The sequence below is a fragment of the Phaseolus vulgaris genome, chromosome 7, assembly GCF_051622355.1.
Source record: "Phaseolus vulgaris cultivar YP4 chromosome 7, ASM5162235v1, whole genome shotgun sequence".
In the NCBI taxonomy this organism is placed as follows: Eukaryota; Viridiplantae; Streptophyta; class Magnoliopsida; order Fabales; family Fabaceae; genus Phaseolus; species Phaseolus vulgaris.
This window is the reverse complement of record NC_143504.1, coordinates 53,115,852-53,130,740: the sequence shown is the minus strand read 5'-3', so window position 1 is coordinate 53,130,740 and position 14,889 is coordinate 53,115,852. Positions and strand designations below refer to the sequence as shown.

The 14,889-nt window shown below is 28.0% G+C and overlaps 1 protein-coding gene across 1 annotated transcript; it reads left to right on the top strand.

Moving 5' to 3' along the window:
• The first annotated feature begins 11,868 nt into the window (after positions 1–11,868).
• Positions 11,869–14,689, top strand: GPAT3 (glycerol-3-phosphate acyltransferase 3). Its single transcript, XM_068637368.2, has 2 exons — positions 11,869–12,659; positions 13,609–14,689. Exons 1-2 carry the CDS (start codon positions 11,943–11,945, stop codon positions 14,512–14,514), a joined length of 1,623 nt encoding a protein of 540 aa, XP_068493469.1. The 5' UTR covers positions 11,869–11,942; the 3' UTR covers positions 14,515–14,689.
• The last annotated feature ends 200 nt before the right edge of the window (positions 14,690–14,889 follow it).

Below are 14,889 nucleotides of genomic sequence, written 5' to 3'. Positions count from 1 at the left end.
TGTAGTTGAGTTTTTCAGTTCACCTTGCTAACGATGACACCGCTGATTTATCCTACTATTTTACGAGAAAAATACATATTTTAAATTTATTTTATTATAACAAATACCAATTCTGAACTTTTATTTATTTATGTAGACCAACAAGCTAAGGTTTTCTACTGTGATGAACTTGAAGGTGTAATTAGTAGTAAAATAACCTTATGCAAAATAATAAAACTCAATACAATAGTTGAAGCTAGAACCACACATTTTTAATTTAACAAGAATCTGACTTTCATAAATAAAACTTTCACATCTTTAAGGGTTCTTTTTTTTCATTAAGTTTAGAACCTCGATTAAACTAATAGATTGCATGAACTACTTACCAAAAGTTTTTTTCAGAAAGAAAGTTTTAAACTTGAAAATACTTTACCAGATGCAAATGAAAATGTTAACGAAAAAAGAAATTAAGTACTATCATATCATAAAATTTCAAGTAACATAAAGTAAAGAACGTAAGCATTTTCAAGAAAATGATATAGGATACTTGCTTTAAATAAGAGTTAATTTCAAAAGCGTAAATATAGACGCTATTAAAAAAAAGGTGAAAGAATTTTGAAATTGAAAGAGAAGTTCTAAAATGAACATTCAACAACATAAAATTCGGAATATAAGAATAAGAGATAAATAACTGCAAATAGTTAGCAAGAACATACAAAGAACTTGAATAGTGAAAAGAGATTATACAAAAGAGATAAATAATTGTAAATAGTTAACAGGAAGATAGAAAGAAGTTTATTAGTGCAGAGAGTTTATACAAAAGATTGATAAACTAACACATGAACACTCTTTCATTTGAAAAAGACTATCCAATACTTAAGTAAGGACATAATGACGGTAATATATATTCAAAGTATTGAGTTAAGAGTATAAAATAAGATAAATTGTATTTCATGGAAAGTTAGTATTTATAAATCTTAGCAATTCTTGGATTAATTGTATGATGACCATTTATGACTTATAAATGACCGTTTAGTAATAAAAAATCTTTGAATAAGTCGTTTTGTTCATAATTATCATTGATGTTAATGAAAATTCAATTATGATATATATACCGTCGTTCTGAATTGTAAATATTTTCGCCTTTACGAAAGTTAATACAACTCTTATCTTATTTTATTTTATTTTTCATTTTGGCATTAGAAAATTTGATGTAATGTCTAATTTTCCATACTCTAAAATACTATATCCAATCTCTATTTATAAACTAGATCTTCTATCTAACTTGTGATCTATATAAGCTTTTTCTTTTCACTTCATTCTAACAACTCATTCTTCAATTTCTTTATAATCTCATTAAACTCTCCCTATTATCTTTTCCTTGCTCGAGTTGAATATTCCTTGACTTAGTTTAAATAATTATAATATCAACAAATTATTATCGAGTGATAACACCCAAAAATTTATGTGTAGATTTAATTAGATTTTAGGTAAAATGACATTTTTCCTGTAGTTTCGTCTACAAGATTTTAGAGAAAATTGAATGCCACGATATATAGGTGATTTTTTAAATTGTTTTTTTGTAAATTTAAAAATTGCTATGAAAACTTTTTTGTCAATTTACTGTATCAATGTTTTCACAAGTATGTATATGTAGGGAGAGGGCATAGCAGGTGAGAATATAGATTATTCTTAAATGGTCGACTTCACAGATTTCTTCTTTCCTAAAGTGAGATATTACCTTTTTTTTTATCGGCAGGTGAGATATTACCTTAATGAAGAATAGTGTGAATTATTGATAGTTGTTGATAAAAAAAATAACAGTCCAAATTTAAAGAAATGCATCTTTTGTTATCCATGCTTTTATATTTTATGAAGACTTTAACTCTCTTCTTTCCTTCATCATATCTTATTTCACGTTTCCTTTTTACTCTATATTTGTTTCAAGCGAGGGGAAGTTATGGATCAAAGAAAAGCGATTAAAGTTCAAAATATAAGACGTTAAATTAAAAAAAAAAAAAGTTCATCTCAAACTCCATCATCACATGTAAAGAAAGTTTGATTTTTTATAGTTTATAATCAATTAAACAGATAAAGTTAATCTATTATAGATAAATAAAATGTAACTACTTTTTTTATTTTAAAATAATAAATAATTAATTTATAATCAAATAAAAATATTAAAATAATTAATAAAATATAACAAATTTAATATTTTAATATTTTAATATTTTAATATTGTTTTATGTTAAATAAATAAAATAATAATATTAAAATAATAATAAAATAAAACTAATTAAATTTTGATGATTTATTTTAATATAATTTTGTTTTAAAATTTTATTTTTTATTTATTAAGGTTTTATAATAATTTTTATTTAAATTTTATTTTAACTTTAATTTATATTTTCAAAATGGATTTATATTAAATTATTTTTAAAAATTTATTTTTTAAATTATTCTCTAAATATATATTAATATAAAGTCAAATTTATTTTATTTCATCAATCAAATCTACTATAAATTTTCTTTTCACTTTTCTCTTTTCACTTTCTCCCTCAATGCAAACAATATCATTTTTCACTCTCTTTTTTTTTTTTTCTTTCAATTAAGAGGGTCAAATAAGCACATTAATTAGGGCTATGAGTTACTCCCAAATCCGTACTATAAATTTCAATTTGATTATTATTAGACTGGTAAAGAAAATTAGTGAACACGTGCGAATGGAACCATATACTATGCTACAACTTATTTGACCAGACTGCATTTATAGATGTACTCGAACAACTGTCATTGATTGTGTGAATGCCAAATAATCAAATCAATGCCTACAACTTAACAGTGTCTGGTTTTAGCTTACTAGAAGCCATGTAGCATGAGTTTGTAACAAACAAAAACTTGTTTGTTAGTTTGTACTTTTGTATATCCTCTGATTGAGTTAGTACAATAATAAACTTGTACATAAATTCATTTTAGTTTAGGAAAAAAATATTTATTTATTTTGAGAAATACTTATACAAAAAAAATACTAAAAAACTGCATTTGCGGAAAAGCTCCCCATTTTTATGTCAAGTCACACGCACATCTATGGATTATAATCATATTCATGGTCAAATAGAGGTTAGCTTCTTCGTGCATTTTCTGGTCATTTCAAGAAAATGAAATAGGAGTGTACTAGTAATAAGGAGAGTGTAAATAGCAACTTATTTAAAGTGAAATTGGTCAAGTGCCTCGATGCGGGGAACAGGTCACTTGATCATATTAAAAGGTTGCTTCTTCTTACACATCTATATTCTATATGTTCTTGTCACTTATTTCTAAAAGTTTTTGTATTTCAAGAATGTCCTTCATTTAAAAAAATTAAAATGTATGAAGTTTTGGTTATGGAAGTGAGTGGTATTGGTGCGTGAAAATATTGGTGAAGGCGAGGGTGTTAGTTATTCTACTATTAAGTTGTAAGGTGGTTGGGATGTGCTTGAGTTTTTAGTTTTTGTATAATTTTTGGTGTAGTGTAGTTTATATTTTGAATTGTGTCATCTAAATATTTATTAGATTACACAATTTGAAATTAATTGAAATGTGTATGTACCTTCTAGATTGTACAATTTAAAATTTATTGTTCATTACTTTAGAAAAACATTTTAGATTAATCAATCTATAGTGAAATGATCCATGGCAGATTACATAATCTGAAATAAAAACAAGTTTTGAATTGCTTAATCTTAAAAGATACTTACACATTTAAATTAATTTTAAATTATGTAAACTAAAAAATATTTTTAAAATTCAAAAAGTTATTTCCAAATTCGGAAATATCTTCCAAAATATATATATTCTAGTAGAATAACAAAACAAAATTAGTGATATGTATTCCAAACTTTAGAATCACAATTAGTGATGAATTCTCATTAAGTCTCACGTAAGTTTTTACACAGAAGCTTGCAATTTCTATCTGGAATAAAAGTTCAAGTAACTCATTACTTATGAGTTCTTTAACTATCTTAATCAAAGGTTCTTATTTAATTTCTCCCATTGATCTTACACTTTGATTTGAGGCGCAGGTATCATGAATGAAAGTTTGGTGGCCGAGACTCTGCAAAGCTCCATGTGCCAGTTTATCCATTTTAGGGACCAATACCAAAGTTGTGTATACTATGTATCACTTTTAAATTTAAGTAAGTTTGAAATATGTAAATGCGAATTAAGCATATATTATTACGGTTAAATAACTATTAAATCACATGTTTTAAGTAAAAGACTTTATGAAAAAGAAAAAGAGACCATAGAACACGTAATACAGCTAGCTTTTTCTAACTTATCCAAGAATTGAGTTAAAGTCATTATGAATGTAGTTGGCTTACAAAATTTGGATATATATATATATATATATATATATATATATATATATATATTCAGTTGAGAAGAACATTATGGAGGTAATCTTCTAGTCAAAAAGGTCTGTAGTATGTTAAAATTCAATATTAAAGAAATTGTTGCATGATTAACTAAATTTAAGTAATAGCTAATATTTTATTTCCTAATCACAATAGATAAGTATTTAATTTTATGCAGTCAAACTTTATAATGAATATGTTTAAATAATATAAATTTTATTAGAACAAAAATTCTTACTAAATGAATGTATTTAAATATATAAACTATTTTTTTCATTTATTAGGATAAATTATTGTTTTTAATTATATTAACAACTTCTAGAAAAGAAAATTTTCAAAATATACAGTACTACTAGAGAATTATTAAATAAAAATTATAATATTAATTAAATTAAATATTGTTTTAAGTATTACAAAATTTATTGATATCCAAAATAATTATTATTATAAATAAATAAATTTTAAATTAGTATTTAATTAATTACAATTATTAATTTTATAATCTAAATTAGATAGTAATCAAAATCTAGTAACTAATTAGATATAAATTTAAAAATTATTTATCAATAGTAAATTATTTTAAATACTAATAATTTTTTTTAATTTTTAAAATAATATATAATTTAATTAATATAATAATTAATTATTTTTTATCTTTAAAAATTAGTTTATGTTTAATAATTTTTTTTAGTAATAATTTAGATATAAAGAAAAAAAATGAAGGAAATAAATTGGGATGGTCAGGTATAAAATGCATGTTACTTTTTTTTTCAATTTTAATGGTTTATTATTTGAAAATATGTTTTTTTTATATAAAAAAAATTATAATTAATGAAGTCACAGTTATATTATTCATACATTGAATAGCAATGCTTTAAAGAAAAACAGTTGCTGGTAAATGAGTGAATGCAGAACCACAGTTTCCCAGAGAAAGTGGATGCAGGATTGCATGAATTAAATTTCCTTAATATGTGTGTATCTGAAGCATTGTTTTGGGGGCCACTCTTGCCTATCTGGATAATCCTGTCCAAGTTTGAGCATATCGGGAATTGGCCAACAATGGGAGGATTCATAATTTTTGCACGAATGGTGTAGAAAGTAGTAGAAAGTGGGAAAAGATGGGAAGAATGTGGTGATCAGTGATACTAATGGAATAGTTCACAAGACTTTTTTGAAGTGGTTTAATTATGGTACATGTCCCTTTGTACGAATTAGAACACGCAAAGAAAATAGACACAGTCCATTGCATGCATAATCCTTCTTTACATGTGTTTTGAATGTTTGACGTATGGTGAATGGTCCAGAGAGCATGGCCACAGCGCCACAATAAAAGCTCGCGCCGGCACAATGGATCCTTTATCTATCAGTGTTGGCCATATAAAGCAATTATGAAGTTTGACAAATTCAACGAACGACGACGTCGCATACTCTTCCTCAAACAACAACTTATCATATGATGTCAGAATTTTGGATGAAAGATATGTCTGGTATTGGTCTCTTTCCTTGCACTAACAATACGACCAAATCCAATCGAATAGCGAGTGAGGACTCACAGCTTGCACAACCCATACGCACTGTTTCACACATATATCAAACCGTGGTCGGCTCAAGCCATTTCTTGGTCCACATGCTCTCCCTCCATTCATGTTATCAGATAGATACTAGACACACTTCACTTTTTGTTCTTTACACTCTTTGCAAATGAAATTTTTATACATGTTTTCTTACTACTGTTAGAATATTAGAATATGAGGATTAAATTTAGAATAAGGTGAAGTTAGGTGAAATTGTTTAGATTAAAATAAATTTGTGAATTTTTTTATTAAAGTTTATAAAGTGATATGATGATTGTAATTTTATTTTTATTTTTTTAAAGATATAAAATATATGTTTATAAAATTATTTTTAAAAATATTTGAATAATGTAATATGATGTATTTTTTTTAATTAATTAAAATATTGTAAATTATTTTTAATACTTTTAAATGATTACTTTTGAAAAGGTACAAATTACTAACATTATTGGAAAAGTGAAAAATTATCATAAAAAAAAATATTATCTCAATATATACAGATTAATTATAATATTTAAAATATAAATCTATTTATTTATATATTTTAATTATTTGTAATTAAATATTATTTTTAAAACTGTGTAGAAACTGCTTTAGAGAAAATAAAAATTATGTAAATTTGTAAAAAATACTTGTCAGAAAATAATTGTATTTCAATTAAAAAAAATGATATTTATAATTGTAAATTTTTTTACTTGAAAATGTATCAATATATGTGAAAATTAAAAACTGTTAAATAAAAATAAATAATATAAATATTTATAATTTTAAAATATAATTAGAAAATAATTTTGTATTAAATTTAAATATTGTCAAATTTATAAATAATCTTAGAATAATTAAAATTAAGAAATGGAAAATAATGAAATTTAATGTTCTTTCTATAAACATTCACGGATATAATGATGCCATTTGCTGTATTATATATGGAGGGATTAAAGTGTTTCTAGAATTATGGTCTTGAGCTTTCGTTCACTTGAAGGAAAACACGCCTTTTTGAACTGCATTCATTTCAGGAGGTCGGCAATGAATTAAAAAAACAAAGATTTAATCTGTTTTTAGTTTCTGATCTTTCAAATTCTACATGTATTTTTGTTGTTGAGTATCAAATTAAGTAATGGAAAAGTGTACGACATGATATTCAAGATATTCAAGTATAATTTCAATAAATTATGGTCTTAGTGTCTCTTCTTTTTTAAAAATTCAATTTTAATTCTTCACTAAAAAATTGGTTGGTAACATTTTATTGAATTCATTTTTAGTCTTTTAGTAATTTTTTATTACTTTTAATCCATCAACTACGTTGGTAATTATTTTTGTCTTATATTAAATATCATCATTATTTATTGATTGATGTAACAAAACATATGACTTTCGGGATATTATCATAGAAAGAAAAGTTGATAAAAGAGAAAGATAACTAATAACTATTCCTATGGATTTAGTCAATATTTATTTAAGTACAATTGACATAGATATTTTATAAAAAATTAGTTGTATAAGGTTGACACACTTTTGAAGTATTTTTTTTAATTTATTTTTCAATGTTCTGAAAACAAAGAAAATATGTTAGAGAAATTTTATCGAGTTAAAAGAAGCTTTCTATGAGTTTGATAAAAAAATTAATAAATCGAAGTATGATTATAATAAAAAATAATTCGAAGATCAGTAAACTAAGAGAAGTTACAAAACATAAGGAAATAAGGAACAATTTTCAAATGCAAAAGAAATGATACACTACAAGAAAATCATGAAATAGAAATCAATTTGTAGAAACCAAAATAATTAGTTGTAATAGTAACTAAATTAGAGATCATTTTAGAAACTAAAAAGAAATTTGGTTTCTAAATTAGTTTTTATTATTTTCTATTATTGTTAAATAGTTTTTAAATTGGTATCTAATTAGCAACCAAGATTTTTGTTACCAAATTTAGAAACTAAATAATTGGTAGTTAAAACCTTAGTTGCTAATTAGATACCAATTTAAAAACTATTTAACAATAATAGAAAATAATAGAAACTAATTTAGAAACATTTATTTTAGTTTCTAAGATGGTCTCTATTTTAGTTCTTATTGTAACTAATTATTTTGATCTCTTATGATTTTCTTGTAGTGATAACAAATCAACATAATTGTTCAAGGTGTGGTTAAATGATGAGAGTTTATTATTCTTTAATTTATATTCATAAAAAATTTTAAGTATTTATATCAAATGTATAATTATTTAATTGATTTTAAACTTCTTAACATATTTCATCATTTAATAAAGTTGTATAATTAAATTAAGCATAATTTTTTAAAAAGGTTTAAATAGGTTGAGTTAAAAAAGGAGTGAATTAAATTATGAAGAACAAATGTATCAGGATGAAGAATAAAGTACTCTCAATAGTCATTCAATTTAAAAAAAAGTAAGTTCACAAAGTTTTTGTGTTCCGGTGATAGTGGATCTCCATGCAATGAGAGAGGAAGAGATGATGCAATTACAAATTGTAAAAATGAATTATATGAATCATTATTTTTAATTAGGCTGATTTTTTATTAAAAGGGAAGTGACTTATCCAATTAGAATTTGCTAATAATTAATCGATGAATTCAATAAAATTATTCACAATCTTAGATAAAAGTAAGAGAATATGTACTTATAGTAATTAAAATCGATTGATAAAAATACAAATTTTAAAGATTAGATAATATTAGTTAAGATTCAGAGAATAATAAAATAACTAATTAGGACTTATAAATACATCTCTCACTATGAATAAAGACATAAAATTTTAGATACTCTAATTAGAAGTCCTAGGAATTAGATCGAGGTACTTTTGGCTAGAACATTTTGTCCTACACCATATTGAGTTAAAAATCATATTACCCCAAATTCAGCATGAAAGGTCCTCAACCCCAAGTCCTAGAAGAAGGAGATGCAGCCTAGCATCATATAATGCAGGAAGTTGATGCAGTAAGTTGATGTAGTAAGAAGGCAGACCGAGATGACACAATAACCAGTAGAGGAGGCTTATAGGCCCAATATGGCTTATGAGTCAGGTTATGCACAAGGTGACTTGTAGACCCTAATATGACTTCTTTGTTGGGATATGCACAAGGTGGCTATAGATCCCAATATGACTTATTTGTCAAGTTATGCATGAAGTGACTTGTAGGCCCCGATACGACTTCCTTGCCCGATTATGCACCAATTGACTTGGACTTTTTGTCGGATTATGCACAAGGTAGCTTGTATGCACCAATATGGCCTCTCACCCCCTGGATTCGTCTCACATTATCCAAAGCTTGTCTGCCAGTTGCGCAAGGCCATTTATGGCTTAAAACAAGAACCCAGGTCTTGGTTTTCTAAACTCACCACAACCTTATTTAAGCTTGGTTTTACTTCTACTATGAGTGATACTTATGTATTCACTAAGTTTACATCTTCTTATACCATGTTTTTGCTAGTTTATGTCAATGATATAATCATCACTACTTCTTCTTCCACAATTGTTACTAACCTCATTTCTACTATAAGTTCTTTCTTTGCGCTAAAAGGTTTAGGTAATCTTCACCATTTTCTGGGGATCCAGGTTTCCCAAGTAGAAGTTACTACAGAAGACAAATATGCTCCATGTAAAATCTCACTCTACTCCTCCTATCTCCTCTCCGCTTCAACAAAATTCATCTGAACCTTTCCATGATCCTACTCTATACAAGTTAGTTGTTGGTGCACTTCAGTATATACTTGTAACATGTCTGATCTCTCTTATTATGTTAATTGTGTGTGTCATTTTATGCATGATCCTAAATTACACCGTTGGGAAGCTATAAAACAAATAGTACGATATTTAGTTGGAGCCATACATCATGGATTGTTGTTGCTCTATCACTCGTCCTTGTCCATCATTGGTTTTTAGATGCTGATTGGGGTGCCGACGTTGATGATCGTAAATCAACCACTGGTTATTGCATTTATCTTGGATCTAACTTAGTATCTTGGTCATCTCACAAACAAAAAAATGGTTTCCAAAAGCAATACTAAGGCAGAATAGCAAGTGGTGGCTGCTTTTCTTACTAAAGTTGTACGGATTTAGTCTCTCCTATCAAAATTACGCATTCCTTTCTCCAAACCAAAGCTCTATTCTGATAACCTTGGAACACTTCTTCTCAGTGCAAATCTAGTCATGCACTCCAAAAACAAGCATTTTGAATTAGACTTGGTGTCCACAATAACAAATACAACTTCTCCATCCTCCTGCTCAATTTCAAGTTGTTGATTCTTTGACGAAACTATTTTTGGACATTTGTTTCTTCATGTAGGGGATAAACTCATGGTGGTGACTAATCCAACCATGAGTTTAAGGGGGGTTAAGGATACCTATACATAAGCCTTTTGTTATAAATAGTGAGTGTATATTACTTGTGAATGTATATGTAAAATACTCATTATTCCTTTATCTGTAATACACACAGACTCTCTCTAACACACATTAAGAAATAAAACATAAATTTTTATAATCTCTTCAGGTGATCGTAAAATATATAAAAAAAAAACATGAGCTGAGATATGTATAATCTACTTTATATAAATTTTTAACTTTGTCATATAGGTCTTTTACTATATCGAGGTATTCATTAAAAAAGTTAACAAGAAGGGTTTTCGATCTTCAATGAGTTGTGCATTAAAAAACTTAAACCACAAGGATTTTTTAAAAAGTGCCTCTTTGGGTGGGGAGAACATGCTGCTTGCGTGACAAAATTGTTTTACATGCAGATATTATTCTTTTTGTGATCAACCAAAAGTAATAATATGATGGGAGAAGGATTTTGTTACTTTTAAATGATTGAAATTAATTTTTTGAATTCAAATCATAAAATTTATTTAACTTCTTGTATTAAATAAATTCTTATGAATTTTTCAAATATTATTCTTAAAAATTAATTATGTTAATGACATTTATTTAGAATTAAACTTTTTAATAACATTTTGTTTAAATTTCAAATAAAGAAATATAAATTAAAGATAACAAAAGGGGTTAACTTAACATATATATTTTTGCATGATCCTTGTTGGTCCTTCAAAAATAAAAGACGTCAGGTTGATCCGCTATCATAGAGAGGCTGAAAATCTTAATTTGCTTTGCCATAAAATAGATTCACGAGTTGTTGTCAATCCACCAATTTTTTTTATAATTTTGTTTTATTTTAATATTATATATATATAAAACATACTTAATATTATATAAATATTTTTGAAGTCTTCAATTAATTCATTAATATATTTAATTAAATAAATTAAAATAATAATAATTTATTTATATATATATTATAAGAAAATCATTAAATAAAAATTAATTTTAAAAATAAAAATAAACAATTACTATATTAAATAAGTTAAATACTATTTTATAAACTAAATAACAGTAAATTATATCTGACGTCAACTAACAAGTTTTCAGAACTAACTTATTTTTATATTCTAGTACCATGTGACTTTTTGACTTAATTGGCTAGCCACTTTCTTCTAATTTCAGCTATATTCACCATCTTCAATTAACTGTTGTTGGAAATAGATCATTTCTAAAAAGCTTCCACTTGAAGGTGTGGTGCCGACAAAGGAATTTATTGTTACAGCACACAAGTATTAGTAGTACTGGTTTTGATATTTTTTTCTTTTAAATTCCAAGTGTGGCATGATGATTCAAGTCAACGAGAGATAAACTTTTTGTAATATTTACCAAATGAGTGAAGACGCAGAAAAAGGTTGCCAAACACTATAAGGGACTTGGGAATTGGTCAACAGAAAAAAATAATGGTTTTGGCAAACCATGTGAGACTAGTTCTAGATGAGCAAAATAGGTTGTCAATATCGTAATAATAAGACAAAAATATGGGCGTTAGGGTATAAGCAGTTCTATAAATACCAACCCTTGCCCTCCACAGAATGCCAACACATAGCACCTAGCAACAACGTGTTGAGTTGAGTTAAGTCCCCTATCGATAGTTTCGATGGCTAAATTGTTAAGATCGTTTTTCTTCAAGTCTCTTTTCTTTTTTTGGTACCGTTTTCTCTTTAGGCAGTTCAAGAACCTCATTCGCTTCTACAGAACCATTAGCAATTCTTTTTCTGGTGCAACACAGTTTAAACACCCCAAATTCTCCACTCTCTTTCACCGATCTGACCTCAACGAACACACCTTGGTCTTTGATGTGGAAAATGCTTTGTTGAAATCCTCTTCTTTGTTTCCATATTTCATGCTTGTGGCCTTTGAGGCAGGAGGGCTACTTAGGGCCATGGTCTTGGTTTTTCTATACCCTTTTGTTTGTGTAGTAGGAAGGGAGATGGGGTTGAAAATAATGGTGATGACATGCTTCTTGGGGATCAAAGCATCAAGCTTCAGAGTGGGAAGGTCCGTGCTGCCAAAATTCTTGTTGGAGGACGTTGGTAGTGAAATGTTTGAGATGCTGAAAAAAGGAGGGAAGCAAGTGGGCGTGAGCAGACTCCCTCGAGTCATGGTGGAAAGCTTTCTGAGAGAATATTTGGAGATTGATTTGGTTGTAGGCGGAGAGCTGAAAACGTTCTGTGGATACTACTTGGGTTTGATGGAGAACATCAAAACTACGCATGCCTTAGACCTACTTAAAGAAGGAAAAGGATGTTCTGATATGATCGGAATAATAAGCCTCAACAACACTCCAAACCATGAATTTTTCTCTCACTGCAAGGTTTGTCACTTTTCACTCAACAGTATATTATATGAAAAGAGTCATTTTTTTAATGGCCTCAACATAGCATTACATACATTTTCTTTTGGCAAAAAAAAAAGATATCCTTTTGACAATCACAAATTTTTTTAATAACCATAAAAACGGTTTTTTATAATAAATATTATACTCAAATAATAATAATAATAAATATAAATAAATTTTTGAAATAAAATAACAATTTTTTCAAGTGTACAAGTTTTTAAATTCTTTAATCTTTCTGTGTATAGGTTAAGAAATTATGTACAATTTTTTCCTTAACAAAAAAGATTACATTACATAAAAAGTATAAACTCATTTATAATTAATTTGAAGAAATGTGCAAAAATTCAACTTCATGATCTATTGACTCGACACAAAGGAAGGCTAATTAATAGCGTATTCTTTACTATACTTTTTGAACATACTTTTCTATTCAATCTTGGTAATTGTTTAGGTTTCTGGTTAAAAAACTTTAAAAAAAAGTTGTTGTTCAAAATTATAAAAAAAATTCAAAATAATAATAATAGGTGTTTTTTTTATCATAAAAAGTATGTTTTGTTCTTTTAAGTTTTTATTAGTATTCAAAAGAGATATTTTTTAGCATTTATAATTCATATTCGTAATTATAATTCATATTCGTAATTATAATTCAAAAGAGCTTTATTGATAATTTAATAATTTTGGATAGATTTCCGAGTGTTTTGAAAAAGTAGGTAAGACTCTTCTTTGATATTTGTTGCAATGTAAAGTGGTGCTCTTGAGCTGTTTGTGTTTTTTATGGAAACTCCTTTTGAGTTGGTACAAGTTTTTGACTGAAAAAATATGCATGTATAATTCCATGCAGCAGTAGTTATATTTTTGGTGAGAAGTGATGAGAGGTATCGATTTTCAAACTAACATGTTATTTGTCCTTGTGAACAATAAATAGGAAGTGTTGGTGGTGTCAGAAGCAGACAAGAGAAGCTGGCAAAAGTTAGAAAGGGAGAGATACCCTAGACCCCTCATTTTTCATGATGGAAGATTAGCACTAAGACCTACTCCAATGGAATCCATAGCAATCTTCATGTGGCTTCCCTATGCGATTATCCTCTCTGTTCTTCGCATTTTCCTCTCCCTCTCACTCCCATTTACCATCTCAACACCCCTCTTGATAATGACTGGCCTACGTCTGACAACATCTGCATCCACAGAACAAAATGTTACTCGTAAAAATAATCTCTACGTCTGTAACCACAGAACCTTGCTAGACCCACTCTACATCTCCTTCTCTTTACAAAAGAATATGACTGCACTCACATACAGTCTAAGCAAGATGTCTGAGATGCTGTCCCCAATAAAAACGGTGCGGTTAATGAGAAACCGCGACGAGGACGCCAACATGATGAAACACTTGCTGGGTCAAGGTGACCTGGTGGTGTGTCCGGAGGGGACCACATGCAGAGAACCCTATTTATTAAGGTTCAGCCCTCTGTTCTCCGAAATGTGCGATGAAATTGTGCCGGTTGCAGTTGATACCCACGTTAGTATGTTCCACGGAACCACTGCCGGAGGGCTCAAATGCTTGGACCCATTCTTCTTTCTCATGAACCCCTCTCCCATCTACACTGTTAAACTTTTGCAACATGTCTTCCCTTCACAGTTTTCTCACACGACCACCACCCATGTTGACCAAGACAGCTCCAAATTTCAAGTGGCTAATCAGGTTCAATCACAAATTGGAACCGCGTTGGGATTTCACTGCACTAAACTTACCCGCAAGGACAAGTACTTGATGTTGGCTGGCAATGAGGGCACTGTTTCCAACCATGGGAGGGCCGCAAGATGTAACTCCTAGTAATGGATAGTTTACCGTTGTTCTCTGTAAAATCGCCAACAACCATCTGTCATGAAAATGACCACTTATATAAATATATATATAAATTAGATTATTTGTCCTATTCCTTTCTATTGATGTATGCTACGGTTCTGTAATAATTCCTTGTGTATAGTACAGAATCGATATTTATTTATTCTTCTTCTTCTTATTTTTCTGAATTTCTAATATATACATATATAGTCCTTCTTGCTACATTATCATCTCATGCAATTAATGGATCGAGCTACTCCTAAACACTTGTGTTGTGCTATGTGGGTGAGAGATGCATTTCCTCGAATAAGATTTAACAGGTGTAACAGATCCAGATCCCATTCATTTAATTTTTTTCTATTT

Excerpts from the sequence above, each read along its gene's own strand:
- GPAT3 (XM_068637368.2), top strand. The coding sequence starts at position 11,943 with ATGGCTAAATTGTTAAGATCGTTTTTCTTCAAGTCTCTTTTCTTTTTT. Across the intron at positions 12,660-13,608 it reads AATTTTTCTCTCACTGCAAG|GAAGTGTTGGTGGTGTCAGA; the intron begins GTTTGTCACTTT and ends AACAATAAATAG.